Source organism: Tauraco erythrolophus, chromosome 7, assembly GCF_009769465.1.
Source record: "Tauraco erythrolophus isolate bTauEry1 chromosome 7, bTauEry1.pri, whole genome shotgun sequence".
Lineage (NCBI taxonomy): Eukaryota > Metazoa > Chordata > Aves > Musophagiformes > Musophagidae > Tauraco > Tauraco erythrolophus.
The window spans coordinates 6,233,709-6,256,536 of NC_141471.1; the positions used below are offsets into that span (position 1 = coordinate 6,233,709).

Genomic DNA, 22,828 nt, shown 5'->3' on the forward strand with positions numbered 1-22,828 from the left:
GTGTTGAAGAGCCTGACCATCGTTCACTGCTTCAATCTCACCGAAGCCCTCCTGCAGAGAAATAAATGTCATCCTTCAGGTGGGTATATCACTTAACTCAAAAAGTGACTGTCCCAGAGGTGAGAAATAGGTGACATATTTGTGTTTTCCTTGGAGACTGGCCTGACTGTCACATTTCCATGAAAAGATAGTCTACGGGAATGCTGACAACCATTCGAGTTTGCCAACATGCTGTTAAACTTTTTGCTGCCCACGTGTCGATGGCTAATGACAAAATACGTTCATCAAGAGTGAACTCCTCTCTGTACACGCACATGACTCATATAGACATTTACAAGACACATGCGTATCCTCAGGAGGAGCAGGCTAGGTGAGGACAATCATGGTGCAAGTCACACTCTTTTTTTTTTTTAATATTATTTTTTGCTTTTTCCCTCCGCTCGTTTCCAGACTGTGCATGGAAGTGTCTGATGTTCTGTAGGTGATTGCCAACATCTGGTATGGATGTCATACTGAATTGTGCTAATACTTTCTCACATCTCATAGGAGGAATGAATGGTGTTGTGGGATCTTGCCATTTCTCATTGTTTGGTGTTGCTTGCATTTTCTATGGTTTCTGATTTGCATTTCAAAACTGATTATTTGATTAACCTCTGAATGTGTTAATTTCTACCTGTATTAACAGGAATGTTTGGGTCAAATCCTTCTTGCTTTCTGCAGATGTCAGGCTGCCTATACAGCCCTCATTCCACTGACTTTGGATGCTGTGGTGTTGCTCATATCATGCAAGCAGGATTTGGCCCAGAAGTGTGAAAAGAATTCAGTGATTCAGGAAAACACTGTATTGATTACTCCATAGGGAGTAGTCTACAGACCCATTGTCTTTAACGGGTGTAGATGTTACTCAGCTTTAGATCGGATCCTCAGTTTTTTCTGCATGTTGCCTGGTTTGATATTTGACTTGCAAGAATTAAGTAAATGCCTTTAATGCCCCATAAATATTATCTTCTATTGAGCTATATTGCAGTGCAGTCATTGGCACTATTTCAAAGGAGGATTATTTATCTAGAAGATTTAACAGTGCTCTAAATTTGAATACATCTAGCATTGCTTTTACAAAACATGGGATTGATTCAGAGAAACGCAGAGCACCTGCAAGAGGTTCTGGGTGTCCTTGTTTCCCCTCAGCCCTTGCTGTTATGAGGCACAGAAAGTTTAAATGAGTGGTGATTTAGACACTTTGTTTAGCCTTGATTTGTGCCAAGCAACTTACGGATGCTACTTAACTTTCTGGGCAAATTTGTTTTTTTTGAAGGGTGAGGAAAAAACAGTTAAACTGTAAGTATACCACTCCCCAGATGGTTTTCCTGGAAAGTTTTAAGAAAGGTCCAGGAGGCAGAGTACAAGTTGTTTTAAAAAGATCTTTAGTTACAGCAATTGTATTACTAAAGTGTTCTCTTCTAAAACTGTTCAGACGCCTGTGTGCTATTAAAACAAAAAAAGAAAAAGAAAGTAAAGCAGAAAGCCCTCTCGTAAAGAAATTATTTGATACCTGCAAGGAATGAACTTGTAAAACTAATAGTATAGGATTACTATTCTATTTAAAACCCCGGTAAGTAAACTGAGAAAAATGTATTTCATGAAATGACCTTCAAATTAACAGTACTGGGGCCTGATTTTGAAAACAGATAGTCTTTATTGGTGGTTAGGATTTTATATCTTGTTTCCTAATATTATCCCTATTCACATTAGGACTCTCATTGTCCTTGCCCATGTGAGTAAGATTAATTAGCGTGCTTGGATGATGCGAATGCAGGCTCCAAGCTTGTATTTGTATTGCGAACAAATAAATGTGCTCAGGGATTCCACAGAGGGTACTGAATTAAAAGAATTTGTGGTTTGGCTTTTTTCCCTTTTTTAAGACTCAGTTTGCATTCAGACTTCCCAAGTTTCACCAGCTTCAGTGAAGAAACATCTGTGCATTCAAAGGACACCCAATGATAAGATTCAATGAAAATGTTTCAGAACATTAGATAAAACTGAAACAAATTCTAGTGCATGTACAAATTATATTTCTTTTTTCCCCGTCTCACTACTTGTTTAAGACCTGGCTGTCTTAAAGGTCTTATATACTTAACACTGGATAAGGATGAGACCCCAGGAAGTCCTTCAGAATTGGGCTACAACTGAAACTAGTTTCACTTCAGTTATAAAATTCATTCAAGACTAGATCATCAGAAGAGCTGTGCTTTTTATTTAGGCATCAAAATAGGTAGCCAAATCTACAGGTGGACTCAAAAGTTCAAAGCTGGACTTCTTCTAGGTACCTGAATAAAACTGACCTCACTTATAAAATCTCTTTCTGGTGAGGAGTGCAGAGAGCATGAGAATCCAGCTTTTGCCTAATATTGGTATTGCAATATTTTTTGCTTTACTTTTGAGTAAAGCAGGGAGCTGTCTAACCTCTACCTATTTACCATGACACAAACTAGCTTTATAGATGCAAACAAAGAATTTATCAGAGAGAGGAGGCTACCCACACCCGATGGGTCAATCCCTTTTGGTTAAACTGTCATTTTATAGCTGTTAATATCATTCACAGGTTAACCTTATAGCAACACCCTATACACAAGTGTAATATTTTAGGCTGCTGGATTCGGGGACTGCTGGACCTGTTGGCCGCTCTAGAAGCTCATCCTCCTTTGAGAAGCTATGATTTCCCCTTCCTTTAACAGCAGAATTTTAAGCAAGAGCAAAATCACATTTTGCCTTCCTACGAGTCCTCGAGTACATTTTACATTATTTTAAATTATACGGCACTAGCTCAACCTTTCTGGCTGCCAAGCTCTTGGGGTGGAATTCCAGGGAACTGAGATTTAATGTGTATGATCATATTCAGTGAGCAAATCAACGTGCTTCTGAGTATTGCCCAGGAGAATTCCTCCTGTTTCCTCTTTTCATTTTCTTTTTCCTATATAACTCAATTTCTCTTATTGCTGCCATGCTGGTGACATGGATTATCAGAACCATTGATTACTACTTACCAAGTATTAATTAAATAGAAACAGTAAAGAAACAACAAAGTTGCTACCATTGTGCAGCTGATATTAGTGTCCAACTACGGCACTCGACTTTAGAAGGATCTGTTTTTGAAAAAGGTGGTTTTCGTCGCATTCGTGTAACATTCAATCAGCTCAAATAGTGCTGATCTCCAGGAACACTGCGAAAGCAAGCAATACCTTTTGACAAAACAGTATAATTATTTATATCTCTATATTTATAGAATAATAAACTGAAGCTAGTGTTACAGGGTGAAATAACACAGGAGAAGATAATTTGTGTGACCCAAGCCTTTTGTGTTTGTAATAAGATGTTTTATTTACATTGTCAGCATATTACAAAATTATTAACTTTGCACAGGTATTGTTGAAGCCTCAGGTTGTTTTACTCAAATAGTTTCCACTGGGTTTATTTGATTGCCCAGGTTATTTGGTTTATTTCTAATCCCAAATTCTTGTTGTCTTAAGCAAATGAATTGAAGGCAGGGGAATTATTCATATGAGGACAGCGAGCTGGATTTGGCACTAAAATATGTAAAATAATCAAGGAATAAATAACATTTCTGTACCTCTTCATCTGTTTATGTGAGGGATAAAGTTATCAGAATCAGCTGAGTGATTTGAAACTAATTCACATTCTCAAAATTCAATGGGATTTAGGCATTACAGCCTTTACTGCAGCTCCATGGAAATATAAAAGACGTTCTGTATTTTCTTTATCCATGAATATTTTTGTATCTTACTGTCCATCCAGTTCCTTCCCTTCATTCTAAATCAGTGTTTGTGTAAGAGTACTACCAAGACTTTAGTCCAGACAAAAGTAGGCCAAACTAAATGTTTGTAGTGATCACTTGTCTCTCGTTTCTACCATCCAGTTACAAACATGTAGTAGAAACCCTTTCAATTTTCCCTTCCATGGAGATTTTCATCATGAAAAGTATCTAACTGCAGACAAATTTCAGCCTCTCAGTCTATAAACTCTTGGCTTTTATCTCCCTAGGGCTGAAGACCATTGTAGGGGCACTTATCCAGTCTGTTAAGAAACTTGCTGATGTGATGATCCTGACCGTTTTCTGCTTGAGTGTCTTTGCCCTCATAGGCCTCCAGCTCTTCATGGGCAACTTGCGACACAAGTGTGTCAGGGACTACACCAAGTTTAACTCCACCAACGGCACGTTGTACTTGGATGGTATGACATGGAACACCTCCGACGAATTTCTTAGTGATCCTGGTAAGCTCTTCTTTACCCTGTTGTCTGTTTTTCAGTCGGTGGGGGTTTTTTTGCTTCTTTTTTTTTTAATTATATTGACCAAAATCTATATGCAAATCAGCAAACGCAGCATTACGTGACTACTGGCTAAAGCAATTTTTAATACTCTACAGTCTGCTATACCTTGAATAATGATTAAATAGGTTCACTGAACTCATTTATTAACTTCTTTTTTTTTAAAAAAAAGCGTTTAATGTAAATAAACTTCAGAATGTAAACAAGCAGCCCAGCTGTTGCTACTCCAAACCCCTCCAAATCCAGAGGACTCACACTGATTGCAACAGACATGGACTCACATCTAAAACAATTCAATGATGCTCTTGAGGGAAGGAAGCAGGCAGACTGATGTGTGTTGGCAGGAACTTATGACCAGTGACCTTTGATATTTTATTTATTTTGAGGAGAATAATGAACCACACAGTCAAATCATTAACTGGAAATTTCACTGTGAGGAAGTGACATAGTGTTATGGGATACCTCTGCTTAAACTGTGTGGACCCTACAGTCTTCATTCCTAGATCTCCAACCATCTGCACTGTAAAAACCCTGAGCCAGATTCCTGGAAGTGCCTGGCTTGACCCAGGACACTGTTGAATACCTGGCACAAGGTTGCCTCCAACTTGTGCTGGCTTCTCAGCATTATAAACCTCTTCAGCCAGGCTACATGATCCAGGAATTGGGTCAAGGGCAGTCCCACCATTCCCCACTGGTGACTTCTGGTCTTTCTGCTCAATACCTCTCCCTGCAGTCTGAGCTGCCCTGGAATCAGTGGTGTTAGAAAGGTTTCACTGAAGGAATAAAAACCTCAGCATTGTGCCTTTAATGCATGATGTGGTTGATGCAGCATTGAGGAAGGACAGCTCACAAACCTTTCGCTGAATGATGGTTGCCTTTGGGACTGACCCTAACCATCAGGTTATGTGTCCTCTCAATATCCCTGTATTAGAGTCTCTTGTCATCTGAAAGGGAAAAGAGCTCTGTGACATAGCTAAAAAACCACAGTGGACCTATGCTGGCTCATGGCTGACATGTTTTTCCACCCATGCTCTCTGTGCTTCCAGCTTGGAGATGAGTGCTCATGGAGCTAGTAAAGATATCTCTGCACCTGTGGTGGATTAAGACACTTCATGGCTCCTCCACCCACAGATAACTGACAGCTGTGCGAGGTGCTGCTCTCCCACACTTGTAGAGGCATTGGGAGATAAAATAGTGATGGCTGGAAGTATAAAATCCTGCAATAAAGGTGAAGGCGTGCAATGGAGCTGTGAAGATAGTCTGGCTTTCTGTAAATGGAAGTGGGGTAAACGTACCACTGGATAGTCTCTATTTAAAAAAAAAGAAAAATATAGTTAATGTCAGGGCCAGCTGCAGCATTGCTTTAAATGGGAGGAATGGTACAGCTGCTCCAGCATACCATGAGCAAGTTTATTTGTGTGGTCCTGATGTGGGGAGGAGGGGAGACACTCCCATGAATCTATTTAGTAAATCCAGCAATGGTTACTATGGTCATGAAAATGCATTTGTTATCACTAAAGGAGATTTACCTATTACAAAGACAATCAACTTGGTGAGATAATGGATTAGAGTGAATTAAAGTTTGACTACATGATATTAATAGTAAATATTAATCGTATCAATTAATGTTTTCGTAATACCTGAAAATATAGACATGGTGCATTAGGGCAAACAGATGTTAATTATGGAGGATGGACAAAAATGATTTAAACAGTTGAAGTGTTGAGTCAGTGCAGCAGGCCACTGAGGAACTAGAAGAAAAGTAAATTTATAGGAAAAATATAAATTTTTCCTCATGACCTCTGAATAAGAATAATGAAGTGTTCCTCAAGATGCTGGAGAAGATGGCTTAGCTATTAGGCTAAGGAGAACAAAATTAAGTAGCATTTTCTCCTAATGTTGGCTATTGCACTAAAGCAATTCAGAAATGGAAGGACTGCCTCATTTTGTAACTAGATGGAATAGTGCTTTATATTTCATTTTGCGTAAGTATTATGCTGAAATGAAGTGACTGTTTAACAGAGTAGTACTGACCACAATTTAATAACAGTCCAAATTTCAAGTACTGCAGGGAATTAAGCAATACATACAGTTAGATTAAAGTGTAGGCAGACCAAATTAGATAAAAAGAGGAATACAATAAGAAACAGAGTAGTGTCAGTGTTTATTTTGAAGAAGAACTCAAGAAGAAAATTGGCCAATGTGTTGAGATAGCAGAGTTCACTTGAAAGGAGCACAGGCAATTGCAAAAGTTCTTTGAAGACTTCAAAACCAACGTGGCTGAGTCACATAGTTTGGATCAAGGATACTAATATAGAAAATAGAAACCTGAAATATTGTGAGAGATTCATAACAATACATTAAAAAAAAGGATGTAAAGAAATAAAGAAGTGAAAAACACTCAAAAGCAAAATTGGAAAAAGTAATTGTTAATTCTGTTCATCAGGACACCAAAGTAGAGAGTCAAAATGGGATGATATGTCAGTTCTGCTCTCCTTGGAGAGCCAAGGTTTGCTTTGGATTCTCTGGGAGTGTTTTTAATGTTTTAAAGGACAGCAGGGAGCCTCTGAAATGGCATCAGCCTCCTCTTGTGCCTTTGAACCTTTTTTGCATGAATGATAAACCAAAAAAGAGTGGAACTCCTTAAGAGAGTAATACAGTGAAGAATTGCCTGGTGCTTGCTTGAGTTGTGATGTACAAAGAAAGATAAGAATTTGGTTTTCTGTCTTTCTGAGCTCCTTTTAGCTTGAGATAACTGGGTGCCACAGGCACTTGGTACAGGAAACATTTTGGTTTTGTAGAAGACTTGAGATAGCTTCAGCTCTGCATTTTTATTCAAAACTGACTTGGTATCTGGACTAACTTGTATCCTCTTAGCTCCTTTCAGCCCCTATGCAGAAATTTTTTCTCATCTGTCTTCTCAGTCCTCTTTTGATTTAATAGATGGGGAAAAAAGTCAATTCATAAACTTTGTATCATTGACTTAACCACAACTATGGGGTAACACTTGATTTTTGGTTCATCCTTGAGGAAATACCCATCATGTCCCCCGGGATCAGGAACTCCTGCCCTTAGCTATACCCTCAAGACTCATGTGTACTTTGCTGCTCTCCCACTGTGATCACAATGACTATCTTGGCTGATGGTGCAGGTGCTGCCTGGCCCCTCTGCTATCCCTGTTCTTGCCTCCACCACCAGCAAAGACAGCGTACCAACACCATTACTGATGGTGGTAGGAATTGTGATGGCAGAAGAAAAATCTCTTTTTCCTAAATCTGGAAAAAAAAAAAAAAGTGGTCCATTTCTGCTCATGATAGATCTATAAGCAATCAGCCGCACCATGTCCCCTTTCAGACCTTTGGCTCTTAATCTTTCTTGCATGAATTTGTCAATCCTACATTGCAAGGTTGCTAGCATTGTTGAGAATTGTTGGGTTCTCTCCTCCAGTTGCGCATCTGCCATGAGGCAATAATATAAACTAAATCTCATAAGGACTAATGATTTCCTATGTACCCACCCACTATTTTGTTTGTTCTTTCCATCATTTCAATGGCTCCTGCAGCTGGAGGAAATGCCAGGTAACTGGAGAAGCAAGGGACAGACCTCTTAAGCATGGGGATTCAGTGGGGAAATTCACACTGAGATATCTCTTCAATTTAGCTTCATGAATCACTTAAGTCCTAGCATACAAAAAATTCCTGATCAGACTATCAAAAAGAGGACTTTCTTGGCATTGTCGTTAAAAGTGTAATTCTGTGAAAGAAACTTCATCTAAGCTGCTGCAGATGCCTCCGGTTGCTCCGCTTAGTTACTGGACACAGCAGTCACGGTAAAGTAAGATATCTGCTTAGTCTCTCCTCAATTCACAGTGGAAATGTAGGTTGAAAATCTACCTTTCGGTGGACACATCTGTCTCCTGATGAACAGGAGGGTTTTTCTATTCTTTCCACCAATTTAAATGACTCCAGGTCTTCACAGTTTACACACCAAACTCTAAGAAGGTGGTTTAAGTAGCTCATCAGGTCTCTCAGCTTCCTCTGTAAGACTGCTCTTTGCCTGTATGAATGGAGTGTGGGATGGGGGACAGCTGAGCATGAGACAGAATCAGGCTAAAAAAATCTTGATGTCAAGTGGTAATGGTGAAGTTAAAATGGAGTCACAGCTCATTCATCCGGGAAAGAACTGACTACTGATAAGTACTTTTCTACTTGCAATTCTAGATTGGGTAAGGGACTGGAATCAGTTATCCCAAGGAGGATTATTTTGAGATATTAATAAACAAACCTGAGAATCTGAAATTGTAGACACAGCAGTACTCATATATAAAAATGAAATAAATAAAAAAAAAGGTAGAAAGTAGTGATAGTTTACATCCACAGCATTATGAATATTATCTAATCAATATATCAGTATTAAAGATATCGAGATGCCAGTTCTTTTTAGGAGAGCTAATAGTTTGGAAATACCAGCTGATTGAAAAACTGCAAGTTTAATTCCAATACTTGTCAAGATTTCTAGGAAAGCGGCTGCAAATAGCATGTTTGAAAGCCTGTCTCAGGTTGTGGTGTTTAAATTAAAGAAATATTTGATGAAGTGAACTTTATGAATGCGAGAGTCAGAGTGGATTGAAAAGTATATGATGTCAGATATGTCACTGGCTTAGGGAGAGAGGGGGCGTAGCAATGGACTGTGTAGTTGATTCAGATGGCTGATGACTGTAGAATCTGTAATGTCGTTTATGTATTCCATTACTAAAATGGATTATTGACTAGTCAGTAAGTAGTAAGTAGAAATCTGTGTTTAAACAGTATGTTCTTTCGTAGAGCAGGGCTCAATGTAAGTGCTGAATGCATAAGAAAAAACAGTTAAAAGAAAAACCTTAAAAATATAGTAAAATTATTATAAAATCACTTTTGAAATTATAATCTCAAACCCTAGTATTTTCTTTTTCTTTGAATTAAATACCCTACTTAAGGCACTCGGAAAGGCTCTTGTTTTCAAAGTGTTTCATATATGTTTTCTCTCAAAATCAGGATCTTGTAAGGTAAATTAAAGCCCTATAATTTCTTTCGGATAATTCTGTCCAAGATATTGAAATAATAATAAAAAAAGATTAAATAAAAGAATGTGTAAGCTTTATTAACCTTTTTACTGAGAATAATTTTTATAGTTTAAAAGAGGACTTTTCAAAGATGCTGGCTTTTTTCTTCTAGACTAGTTTCCAGCATTTTTCATGGTGATGATTTTTCTCTTCCTCTGAAGCCAAACTGTGTAGTAACCAAAGGTCTGGGGGAAAAAAAAGCTTTAATTTAAAAGAAAAAATCCAGATAAAGATAAAAGCTTTGTTATCTCCAGTTAGACCTGGAAGACTTATGGTTGCTTCAGGTTCTATATTTAGAAAGATGTATAAATACATTAAGTTTAGGTCCTTATTTTAGGTACTTAGTCTTTGCAGCTCCAAATTACATCCAAGAAAGTGATAAGAGTGATTTGGAGAAGGAACTTTCTGAGGTGGCTTCGTTTTCCATCTGGGAGATGGCCCAACTAAACCAGCCACGTTAGATGGCTAAGTTTGAGGAGTGCGAACACTCTTCATAGACGACCTTTGGTGGCAGAGCTACTTGCTGAACGTTGATGTGATATCCATCCAAATCATGGGCATCTTGGTACTTGAGAAGGGATCACAGGCTTATGGGAAGCAGCTGGTCTTGCACATGCCATGTCTGCAAAAAGAGCCAGTCTGAACGCTTGGAGCTGATAAATCAGGAGTGGTTCCAGACCCTTAGCCAACATGCAACGATTCTAGAGTCTTTTCAAATCCTTCTCTTTCACGTCCTAGGTGTAATGCACTGTTGAAATAAAAGGGCATGGATGTTGAGGCATATGTCTGTGAACATATAGAAATATATGTGTATATGTTGATGCATGTGCGTGTACATATATATCTTCTCCAAGCTCTGTGCCTGATGGTTAGTTCTGCCTGACAAATTGCTTCATTTTTGCTTTCAGAACCACTGAAATGGAACTATATAAACAGATCTTCTGAAACTCTGTGAGAACTGTATAGAAAATAATGATGTCCAAGTCAGATAATAAATTTAGCAAGTTTGAGGAGAGCTGAAGTGTTTGAGGTGTTGTCTGAGGCGGTAATAGAAGACAGTGAGTGTTTGATGAGTAATTATAGAGGTGGGAGAAAAGAGGGAAGCAATAAATCAGATTGAGGCTGGAATAGGTGTTTTATTATGTATGATTGTATGTGAACCAATGACTAAGACAAAGAACCTCTCTGGGCTTTCAGACTGTGCTTGTCCACGTGGAATCTATTCACGTTACTCCACCGTTAACTGTAAATATTGTGGCTGTGTTCGGGTGCTGTGGATCTTTTGATAAATAGCTTCATAAATGCTCAAACGTTAATGCTCTGATGTGTTACTAACATGGATATTGCACCTGTGCACTTTAATGTTTTAAGCTGAATAGAAAAAGAAAGGCCCAGTGGAAGAAGTGCAAGGATCAGAAAAACACAGGAATTGGTACAGTTGTATCCAACACAGTCTCTTCCCAATGATTTAATAGATTTTTTTTTTTTTTTTTGGTATTCTTGTGGTGAAAGAGTAAGTTCTTGTCGTAGAATAGTTTGTAAAACCGGAGGATTTGTTCCCCAGGTACATTTCTTTCAATCCTGGCCTTGGACTTGATTTCCTGGATAATACCGTGTATAGCAGATTTTGCCATTTCTCTGGTCACCCTCTCCCTTGTACTTATACACGTAATACAAGGGTGCAGATACAGCCCTCTGTTAGCCTTCAGAGATACTGTACATTGACTTTTCATCTTAACCTTTGTCTTCTCTCTCTTAGTCAGTTTTGGATTCAATTAATTAACTTTCTTTATCACAGTACAAGCAGGAGTATTTTTTTCTTTTTTCTGGCATGTCTGTAATCACAAATGCATTTGACCCTTGTAGCAGCTTTTGATTTTGATTCTTTTGTTTGACACATACAAAAAAAAACACCAACCACCAAACCACAAAAACCTCTACAAAACTTCCAGAGAGCATACTTCAGCATTTTGCTGCCTATTCATGTGAAGTGTGTGACTAAACAAGTGGTACTAAATATGCTTTTAGTTCCGTGCTATGCAGCCTACAGCCCTAAGAGCATGAGTCTGTGTGACTGGTCAGACACAGAGACACAGAAGGAAGTTATGTGAAGATGTTTAAAAGCCAGCATGTGTATTTATTGCTAGTCATTGTCTCCTGTCTCATCTTCCTTGGGGTGCTCATGGACTTGGCATGGTCCTCAAGCCAATTTGACAGTATATAAATTCTCCGCTCCCCTCTGGTCCGCAGCTCCGAACGCTCCTGATGCGCTTTTCCTTCCCTCGGACCGTACAGGCAGCATGAACCAGGTACTGTGGATCTTTGAGGCTTTCAGAGCCTCTTCCTAGTGCACGGGAGCCATCTAGCAGAGGGCTTGATTGATATTTTTACTGGCTTTTTCTCAAAGAGGGAAAAAGCTGTTCTATCAAAATTGGGCATGTTCTTTTCTGTGCTATGGTGACTGCTGAGCCTGGCTGGGAAATTGCTTCTTCAACTGGTGTCGAGGATGGGGGGAAGCACTGAGAGGAGCCTAGCAGAGACACTTGACCTTAAGGAGTCTGCTTTCCTCCCGGCACCTTGTTGTATGGTTTTCTACAATCTCTTCTCAGGCCTTCTATATCTCCTGCAGGATAGATGACACCAAGAGAAGTTCCTGAATTTGGGGCTGTAGTTACCCTGAAGTCATGTATAAGCCAATGCTGTATATAAGAGCCTCAAAAAAAGTTGGCTGCTTGGACCCTACCCCTCTACCCACCTGACTGTCCTCATGGTTAACTCATCTTGCTCTCTTTTTAACTGAAGTTTGGAAAACATGCTCCCAGACAGTTATGGGGTAAGGTGGTGGGAGAGAGCTGAGCAGAAGCAGATGCCCAGGGGAAGAGAGAGGGAAGGACGGGAAGCAGGAAGGGAGAAGAGAACACCCAAGAGCCCGTGAAACCCAGCAGAAGGACCAAGGGAGAGCAGAGAAGAGCCAGATCCCCTGTCATGGAGTGAGCAAAAGGAGAGTAACTGATTATTATAATTATTTGCAACCTCTTTTAGCAGGGAAGAACTAACTGGCAGTGCCATTTTTTCCCAGGCATTCTTCCCTAATAATACCCTTAATACAGCCTGTTCCATCGCTTTTGTGAGGCATGTTTTTCATCTTCAAATGCAATTTCATTTATTAGAGACTCCACCGTATGTGACACAGTGTGCACACAGCAAGTGCAGCAAGGATTCGTTTCAATTATTGTGTATTACCAGGAGGCACAGCGTGTTTGTGCCGGTGGGCGGAAGGGCGAGGAGGGGGTGTTATCTGTTTGGTTTCTGTGTCACATATCACAACTGTAAGGTGATGGAGCTTTCTGAATTGCATTTTAAGTCTGGAATCGGGACGTTTGGTGGCTGTCAGTGCTCTGTGCGAGCCATAGCGCAGGGAGAAAGCTTCCAACCAGCAAGCTCCCGTGTGGCTGCAATAAATAGTTTGAGATAACAGACACCTCTCTGAAGTTTTTGTTAGAAAGTCAGCCAGAGGACTCCTCTGAGCAGTGACTAATGATATTTGGATGCTGCTGTTTATGGAAGTGTGATACTATATAGTTGTTTTTTTTTTCAAATGGGAATTAATTTGTTATAAGAGAGTCAAAATATCGTTTTAGTTGGGTCTTCAAAGGAGGAACAGGAGCTGGACTGAGAAATGTTGTTTTCTAAGCTGACTCTAACCTTTTCCATTTTTCTGAACTGGAAACTTTTCCTTCCCTTTGTGTAGAAATGTGGAGGACTTGTACCCTGCAGCTCTACGTACCCCACTGGCTTTCTGCTCAGTGGTGTGATGCAGGTGTGCAAAGTATAAGCTGGAGCATAATTTTAATTAGAACAAATTATTTTTGAGGAATTGGCTTTGGAAGGAAGACATTACAAGAATAGTCTAGGAAATTTTTTGTATTTCTTCACTACTTGCATACAGCAACTTCAAAACTAGAGTCAATACCATGTGCTTTGAGCAGTGTCGGAGGCAGAGCATGGACTTGCAAGAGACACAGCAACTCATGGTGTTATAGGAGGAAAAATAGGGAGATATATTTTCGTCTTCCTAATGCTGATGCAAACCTAAGCTTTAAGAGACCACTGATGGCTAGGGCTGCTAGGACTGCTACCCAACTTCTTTGTGTCCCCAGAAAGCCAGGAGCTCTGAGGATGTTGGAGAGATTGAATTACTCCAGGTTGCTGTAAATGTAACTGAGAACTGGATTAGTGAATATTATTTCCTGAGCTGGATTTATTTTAAGGTCTCTTTGCTGGTAATGGGGAAGAGCAAACATTATTCCACTCTACAGTCACGGAGTTTTGCTGTCTGAGCCCGGTGTCACATCTAAAGACAATCATCAGCAGTCCCTACTAAATAATAATGTAGTGTATAACATTTGTGCTGAGTGATATTTATTATTAACTCTTTCCCCAAAACAGTTAAGGGAATTCATTAGAGGAGTGTTTACCCTTTGATGCTACAGGTGTGTTAATGACGATGCCAAGGAAGATGTGATCCATAGTAGATGGAGGTAAACCTCTACTTTTTTCCATCTAACTGGCACAAGAATTAGTTGCAGTGAGGTTATGGTAGCGTGAGCTTCATCATACCCTGGATGCAGAACAGGGTGTGGGTTTGGGTCAAATCTTTTCTGTTACTGGTGCTTGAGCCACTTTGGCTGAAGCAGTTGTCATCTCGCTGTCCTTTGTAGGTAGACAAAACTCTGTAAGAAGGTAACAAGCTGTTTGTGAGCACTCACTTTACAGGATTATTTTACTGAACTTGACACCTCTAAAACACAAGCCCTTGAAAGACAACACCAACATATGAATTCATTGTACACCTATTTAATGGCAACAGAATCAACATAACACAAGTAGTGCTATGTCAGGAGCATTGGAGATACAGGGTCTTACTATGTATTTATAAGGCTCAGGAACAAATGTGTGTATGTTTTGGAGAAGATCACATCTGGTTATTAAAAAATATATTTCTGTTGAATTTTTGACTGCTGAGTACTGACAAAAAATGTTTCATATTATTGAAAAATGAATGAGTTTATTTGGAAACAATGGAGTAAATAATGTGTGACTGACCAGAAACTCGTATGAAGCCGATGCTATTCTGACCATTTTTTAAAATTCTTTTAATATGATCAAGTAGGTATTTTTCTCTGGAAATTCCTGTAGAAAAGGTCCTAATAGACATTGTATACGCTGTAACTGTGGCATCAACATTTTAGTAAAGCTGGTAAAAAAAATAATTAGAATTTCTTTTGGAAAGAATGGTATGTTGCATAAAGACTATATACATACATGTGTGCATACAAACATCATTGTTTTGGCTTGATTTTACTTTAAAAATTTTTTTAAAAAATCTAATTAGGAGATTTTCAATTTTGTTTTCCACTTTCATTTTCCTATTTTTTTTTCCCACTGACTTGCAGAAGTTTTTCTGTGAAAAAACTGACAAAACAAAATGAACCTAATTGAAATCTTCCAAGACAATGAAAAAGTCATTGCGTTTTCAGGTGGTGTCGATCAGTTTGAGCAGTCTTATGTTTCAGAGAGAAAACCCTACTGTAAACAAAAATGTTCTTTGTCCATGTGAAAGTTAACTGATGGAAAGCTGAGGCCATGGGTTAATATGATACCAAGGTGATTTGTTCTTAAAAGGAAGAGTGATGGCTGTATGCCTCTTAAAAACCTCTGATTGCCCGGCATGCTTGATCGAAATCCAAACCAACTTGCTTTGAACGACAAATTGGTTGTTGTGCACATTTTTGATAATACAGCGATTTGTCTCCTTGGGTATAATACCCTAATCCTCCCTTTCATTTATCAGTAGAAAATCAGTAATTCAGCTTTTCCTCAGGCTGAAGATTATCACCGTAGCTGTGACACTCTGTTGTGCAGTTACAGGCTCCGTGGTGAAGATACCCCCTCCCAGCAGTGTCTACACCCTGGTTCCACAGCATGCATTTCATAGCACTCTTTGGCACCTAACGTATTGCTCGTTTTAGAAATGTAAAATCAGCAGCAGGCATCAGAATTTTGCCTGTTCTTGAGATTTTAAATTTCTTGTTTGCACACAGAGTCTTCTTTTCCTCCTTACTTCTGTACTCTGACTCTGTTCTTATCTTCCGATTTGTTTGACCAGGAGGTGTTGGTTTGGTCTTCAAGCTCCAAGAGCTTCACTCATCCCTCAAAGAAAGTGGTCAACATCCAGTGACAGATTTATAGTCCTCCTGATCTCGGCATTCGCAGCATGAAAAGTTGCAATTCCCAGAGTGTAGTGCATGTTTGTCCATTTCAGAGTATCCCCTGTGGTGACCATTTCATAACAAGTTGGAACTAGATGATCTTTGAGGTCCCTTCCAACCCAAACCATTCTATGATTCTGTGATTCTATAAGTTGCAGAACCTCTGCAGTTGTTTGTCTCTTATCTCATGGTTGTGCCGTGTTTCCTCTCTACCCCAGGGTCTGATGGGTTTGTATCACTATGTATGCCAAACAACATACTCCCTGTCCTGAGAAAAGCAGAATTGGAAGGGTGAAAGGAGATGGAAGACAAGCATCCTTTCCCTGTTTGTGGTGACTGATCACACATCTTCAACCATATTGAATGCCTGGGTGTTACTATCAGTCAAGATGTTTCTGTGGAAAGCCCACACATAAGACAAAGTGGAAAAGCAAGCAGTCTGATCTGGATACGTGCTCTGATAACTGATGGTGAACACCATCACGTGCCCTCGTAACCACAAGCTCATGGACAGTAATTCCCTCTTGGCATGCAGCAGGGCAGGGCTTTTCCGCTGCTCACAGCTTACTGAGAAAGCCACAGCACATCTGTTCGATGGCTTGAGCCATTGAGCATTCTTCACATAGCCTGCCGAGATAAGCTGTCACTCTTGATTTTTAAAACATTTCTCAACAGTTAGCCTAGAACGGAGAACCTCTTCTGAGCATCATCTGCAGAGGCCCCTCTGCTTACAAACATGTGCTGTGCAAGGCAGCCACCCTCATGTCTTATATCAACAGGGGATCATGTCCTCTCTGAGACATGAGTGCATCTACCCTACATCAGTCAACTGCTGTCCTCTGTTTTGCATTTCTTGTGTTTCTAGACCAATGCATTCTCCCATGCTGCCATTCAGGTTTTAGAGATGCTCCTTAGAACATCTCTTTTCTTCAGACTCTCTGGAAAGCTGATTTTGCTTATCCTTTTGAAAAGAAGTTGGCCTCCTGTTCTGTTTCTGTGAGTGCTAGACTTTGCTGGCTGGGGACAGAGCAGGGAGTGTGTGCACAAAGGCTCTCTTTAGCCTGGGGATGCTAATTTCCTTAAGCCTCATTGATAGTCAACCAGGGAATGATCCAGAGCACTCAAATTTAGCTTGCTCCTCTGAATCTCCCTCGAAGTGTCTGTCTCTCTCTATTGCCATTACAGGTGACAGCGTTGATAAATATTTGTCTTTATGAATACTTCCTTGTTTGTTTGATCTTCAACGGGGTGCATTTTTCTGTTTCTTGTCCTTTATATTATGTGGCTTTTATGCTGAGTAGAATCCACCAGACTGGGGGAGTGGGCTGCTTTGTTAGTATTGATACATTTTGACTTATAGCTGTCAAACCTATGAGTCAGGAATTTCTATCACAATTTCAAATAATATGTATCTCATCCGTTTAGAGTCTAAAAGTTAGGAGCAAACTTATGGTTTGTTTCACTATATAGTGCTATTTTGACTTCAGCAATGATGTTCTCAGAACAGTCAGGGACATGGCTAGATGATGTTTCCTGCAAATATTGCCCACAGCCCTGCTGCCACCTTATTAAACTGGTCAGATTTGAAATACAAACAGCAAGTGCTTAAAGAGCTTTGAAAAAACCCTTCATTTTTACCATTTACAAAAATTAAAATTATCAAAACAAAGCAAAAGCATGCCATTCATCTCTCAATTGCTATCCCAATTGAATACGCTAGTTGGTGGATGGTATTTATAATGTTATCGTTCCCACAACGTACTTGTTAAAAAGCCATTTCTCCATTTCTGTTGCAGTGAACTATTTCGTAAAAAATGGTACAGAAGATGTGTTACTGTGTGGCAATAGCACTGATGCTGGGTAAGTGCTTTAAAAATATCTTCACTTCTGGTTTGTTTTTGTTGTTGCCTTTTTTGGGGTTTTTTTTGCTATGTTTTCTTTCAGTTCTGCCCACTTCTCACCAGCATGAAGTAGATATTTCAACTTCCTCATGTCAGTTGTCATTGGAGAGAGGATAATGACAATACTGTGCATAGTAATACAATTTTCTGAACTGCAGGGAAGAGAAGTTTGTGTGTCACTTATTCGGGTCTAAAAACTTTAGGAGTCTTATTACAGTTCTTTTTTAATACGTTTAAATTTCTCAGTTAAAAAAATAGTGAAAACTAAGTAACACTTTGGCTGAGCGGAGAGTATTTTAAAGGAAATGGAAGAGGAATGGAAATAGAAAAGCTGGAGGGATTTAGACTGATGATGAATCCTTGGCTTTTGGCAAAGTGTCGTGGCTTAGCTTAGCCGACAAATAAGCTACCACTCAGCCACTCGCTCGCTCCGTGGGGTGGAGAGGAGAAAAATGTAATAAAAGGAGTGAGGGTCGAGACAAGAACAGCGAGGGAGCACTCACTAACCATGGCCCTGGGCAAAACAGACTCAGCTTGAGGACAAATCAATTCAATTTATTAACAATTTCTTGAGAGGATAACAAGGAACAAAGCCAGATCTCCAAAACACCTTCCCCCCACCCCTCCCTTCTCCCCAGCTCTGCCTCCTCCCCAGCGGCACAGGGGACAGGAATGGGGCTGCAGGTCAGTGCGTCACACGTTGTTACTGCCGCTCCTTTCTTAGAGGAGGAGGACTCCTCACACTCTTTTCCCTGCTCCGATAGATCCCCTCCTCACGGGACAGTCCACAGGCTTCTCCAGCGTGAGTCCTTCCCACAGGATGCAATCTTGACCCATTGGATTGCTCCGGTGCGGGCTGTTACCACAGAGTCACAGCTTCTTAGGGAGCTGCCGCCCGCTCCAGCGTGGGATTTGCCACAGACTTCAGATGCGTGAAGGTCCGAAGCACCTTTCCTGCTCCTTCATCCCCAACTTAAATAGGGCATTCGCAGAGGTGCTGATGGCTCGACCGTGGCCTGAGGGGATGGGGATCCAACCTGGCCAGAGACTGGTCCGATGGGTTTTGAAGCCTGGGAAGTCACAGGGGGCGAATCCCCTCTCCTGCCACCAGAACCCTTTCACATAAACCCAGCACGCAAAGGAAGATAAACAAATCAACAAATGCTAGTCCCCAAAATAACATGCTTCAGAGGTGGGAAGGTACTGCTTTGAGTTGTGGTCTACATTTGTACATGATATGTTTATAGACTATGCATGTTTCGTTTTCTTTTAGTATAGACAGTGAAGAGATCCAGAATAGTTCCTGTGGTATATAACTTACTCTGCATAACGGACTTTATTCATATCCCTACCATCTGTAGATGCTAACCGTTCCTCCTGCGTCCAGTCCTCAGGGTCTAAGTCCGTTGGCTGAGTGTGTGATTTTATTTCACAGGCTCTCATGATCTTGATAGAAATGGAAGAGTTCAGATGGAATGGAAAGAGATGGGATCTTGTGTGGGCAGAGGAGGTTATAAGCCGCACAAAGATTGTAGGCTGTTAGGAGTTGTAGGAAAAGGAAGAAAAGACCTTAGAGTGGGATAATGGATCTAAATATATGAGAATATTTGAACCAGGGACGTGGATGACCTAGTGAAGGGAGGAGGTGAGATGATCTGCTTTTGGAGACAGATGTTTTGAGATGGTTGAAGTACATGTGGAAGACTGGAAAAATATCCGAGTTTAAATTAGAAAGAACTGAATGTGAAAAGGGGCATGCGTGCACAGGGAGATAGGAGGAAGACAAAGAGAAAATAAAATCTAAACTTGCTTGTGGACAGGAGGGTGAGAAAAGACATGGAGTCCTGGAGAGAGACACTTTACTTTCTGCTGCCACTGTCTATATCTGTATTTACATAAAACAAAGGGAAAGCTGAAGTGTCAGCCTTCCCTCTGCATGTCTTCTGTGTCTGATCTGTGTTGCCAGTCTAATTTAGACTGTAAGCTCCTTGGGCAGAGGGCCATGCTTTCCCTTTTGTTTGTTCCAAGGAAGGTACAATGTCAGCATTCATTAATTAAGTGCTTTGTTGATTGTAATACATTGCATTTATCCAGGCTCAGGCTGGACTCCAAGACTACTGGGATGTTTCCTGGGGATCCCAGGATTTGGCAATCTACCTGTGCTGGCGGACTTCAGCCTTTGCTAGCCAATATGCAATAAAATTGAGCAAAAAATGTAGCTTGTATGGATTTAAGGGTTGGGTTCTAGCAAGGCATATTAGCAAGACCACTCTTATTTCATTCCCTAGGAAGTTAATAAATTGTAGTGTGTCAGCAAAAAGCCATGATTGCAGAAAGCCTCCAAGGGAGGCAGTATGCCCATGGGAGAATCACAGCCTGAGACAGCCAGGGGAGAACTTCCAGCTCTCGTGTGTAAAAGGAGGAAAATGCTACTCCCATGTTTAGAGTCCTAGTGCTTGTTTTGATAAATACATCAAAACTATCAGTCTTTGTGTCATTAAGGGAAACCCACTTTCCCTTTGTGCATCAGTTCTTTCTTCTCCAGCCTGTTGCTGTTTTTTTAGTTAAGTATTTAATACGACTGGGTAAGGTTTAGTTTTAAATGCCTAAAAATGGGGAATAAATATTCCTGTTTTTTTAGCTCAGGATTAGCAAGTATTGTCTCATCTGCTATGTATTGCACAGAGTTCCTGCCAGTCATCCCGTTGTTTAAAGACAGAAGATAATTAGGAAGATGATCCTAAGGCCTCAGGGGACTTGCAAAGTCATGTATTCCCACCTGTTAGGATAGAGAGATCATCATTTACAGGCCAACATACCTAACAGGGTGGGATTTTTTTTCTTCTTACCCTTCAATGGTCAAAGCCAAGAGCAAGTGCATTCAGTAGTAGAACACAAAATCTGAATGCGTGGGACATTTTGGGAGAGGTTGCACCATAGGATGAGGGGAGGTAAGTTAAGATTGAGTGGATGCATCAGATTGTGGTTCCCCCACCTATTAGTAATAAAGTTAATGACAAGTGAGAATGCTTAAGCTGAGAACCCATCAAGGCATCCGGAAGGGAGATGGGGAAAGACAGCTGGCAAGGCTATGTCTGAGTGTTCACAGCATTTTTAGAGCGTGCTTCTGCTCCTAATTTGGAGCTTGAATTTATCAGCCTCTGGGGTGCACCGTGTACCCAAAGGAAATGCGGGGAAGGGTGGTGTCGTGTGTGCCCTCCTGGAGGGATTTGTTGTGAGAGCGAGGGATATCTGTGTTGTGGCTGGGATACTAAATCTCAAGGCAATTGACAAAGCCATTTTAGTGCATTTTTAAAAGCATTTTAATGACACTCTGAGGTTTGGCTGGTTGCTGTTATTATAGAAGAGTCAAAAAAAAATCTAAATAAATCTGCTATAGCAATTATTAGGTGATGAGACTCAGATGATCTGATGTAAGAGTGTGTGGTGATGGAGACTGCAACCTGAGCTGGAGCAGCAGGCCAAAATCAGCAGGGAAATGATCATCAGTGGATGCTATATCTCAGACAACCTAATTATCTCCAAGGTGGGGGCTTTATTGCATTTCTAGGAGGGACTGTTTTCTGAACAAACACCCGAACTGCCAATAAAGCAGGAGGTAATGGATCTAGCTAATATTGATTCTAGTTCAGAAGGGATTTGTGTAGATGTATGTCACTCAGCAGCAGCAAACATGTCTCTGGTACTTTACCCGGCAGTTGGAAGAAAAAAAGTTTGTTTATGTTTTTAGGTATTCTCAAGCAACCTCCAGGAGCTACTTTAAAAATCACATTGCAGAGACATGGTAGGAATGCTGGGGAGATGGCAGTTTTCTTGGTTGCATAAAGACTAACCTGTCTGTGGGGTTTCCCATGTGAGGCCTCAGAAACTTTCCTCATTTGATTTTTCTCCATTTAATCAAATAGAACTTTCGTGTTGTTTTTCATTTTGTTTGTCCAACTGCATTTTTCCCCTTGATGTACTGCAAGAATTTTCTTTGTATTTACAAGGAACAAAGAGTCCAATGGAAACAAGAAGTAATGTTTGGAGTAGAGAGAAAATCAAATGATTGTGATCAAAGGTGTTCTTTGGCTCAAAGTGAACGCTAGTGACGCGTGCTCGGTGTTTCACAACAGGCACATTCAGAGCACTACGTTAATGGAAAAATCCTCTGCTCTGAGATGAGCGTCACAGATTGGTCAGACACTGGAAGCAGTGCCAACAGCAAGACTCTTTTAATAAAAAAATGTGGTTTATTTGCAGAATTATTCATGTTTCTAGATGTGTTTCGAGGTTAGATTTCATTGTTCTTTTGGATATGGCTGCACTGAGATTTGTCCACGTTGGTTCTCTTTGCAATTTCAGCTTCTTGTATTTGATTTGGTTAAAATAAACAAAGAAAGCTCAGATAGACAGTCTGATTTTCAAAGGCATTACAAATTCTATAACTTTGCTTTTCAATTTAATTCCCAGTGTAGTAGCTTATCCAATTTTGAACACCTTGTTTTAGCCCTGAGGAAAGTCCAGTAAAGATCCGGTACAATGATCAAATTGTACCTGATCTTAGCTGGGAGCAGAAGCTAAGAGCTGCTCAGCATTCTTGAATCATAGAATCATAGAATCATAGAATCATAGAATCATAGAATGGTTAGGGTTGGAAGGGACCTCGAAGATCATCTAGTTCCAACCCCCCTGCCATGGGCAGGGAAATCCTCCACTACACCAGGTTGCCCAAAGCCTCATCCAACCTGGCCTTGAACACCTTCAGGGATGGGGCATCCACAGCTTCTCTGGGCAAAATCCAGAAAGAATCTTGATGCTAAGAAATCCAGTCTTAGCATCAAGTGGACTATGCTTTGCAAGGGCTGCAGAAAAGCAGGTGACAGCAAGCAGCACCATACACTGCCTGTAATCGGGCATCACGGACTCTTTGAAGGCATCTACCCTACTGAGTGAAAGTGGCCCTTGAAGGTAAAACTACCACATATCCACAGATGAGTATTTATGGTGACAGTGCCAAATGGAAGGCCTAAAGTTGGATACAGTGCTTAAGGGTGTGCTCAGGGACCTATGGCAAGGACAAACCCAGGGCCTCTGTGCGTGGCGCCAGGCAATGGGACGTGACCAACACCAGGTGATAACAAAGGAGCTCCAAGGGCACTGCTATCAGGGGGAGATGCAGTCAGTCCTCATCCCATCTTCAGATCCAG

At 40.5% G+C, this 22,828-nt stretch overlaps 1 protein-coding gene across 1 annotated transcript in view; it reads left to right on the forward strand.

The window, feature by feature from the left end:
* Nucleotides 1-22,828, forward strand: part of LOC104380089 (sodium channel protein type 5 subunit alpha) — a 174,209-nt gene that overhangs the window by 19,926 nt on the left and 131,455 nt on the right. Inside the window, 2 exon segments of the mRNA XM_086615079.1 lie at nucleotides 4,060-4,290; nucleotides 17,514-17,577. Coding sequence (XP_086471205.1) covers nucleotides 4,060-4,290; nucleotides 17,514-17,577 — 295 coding nt within the window.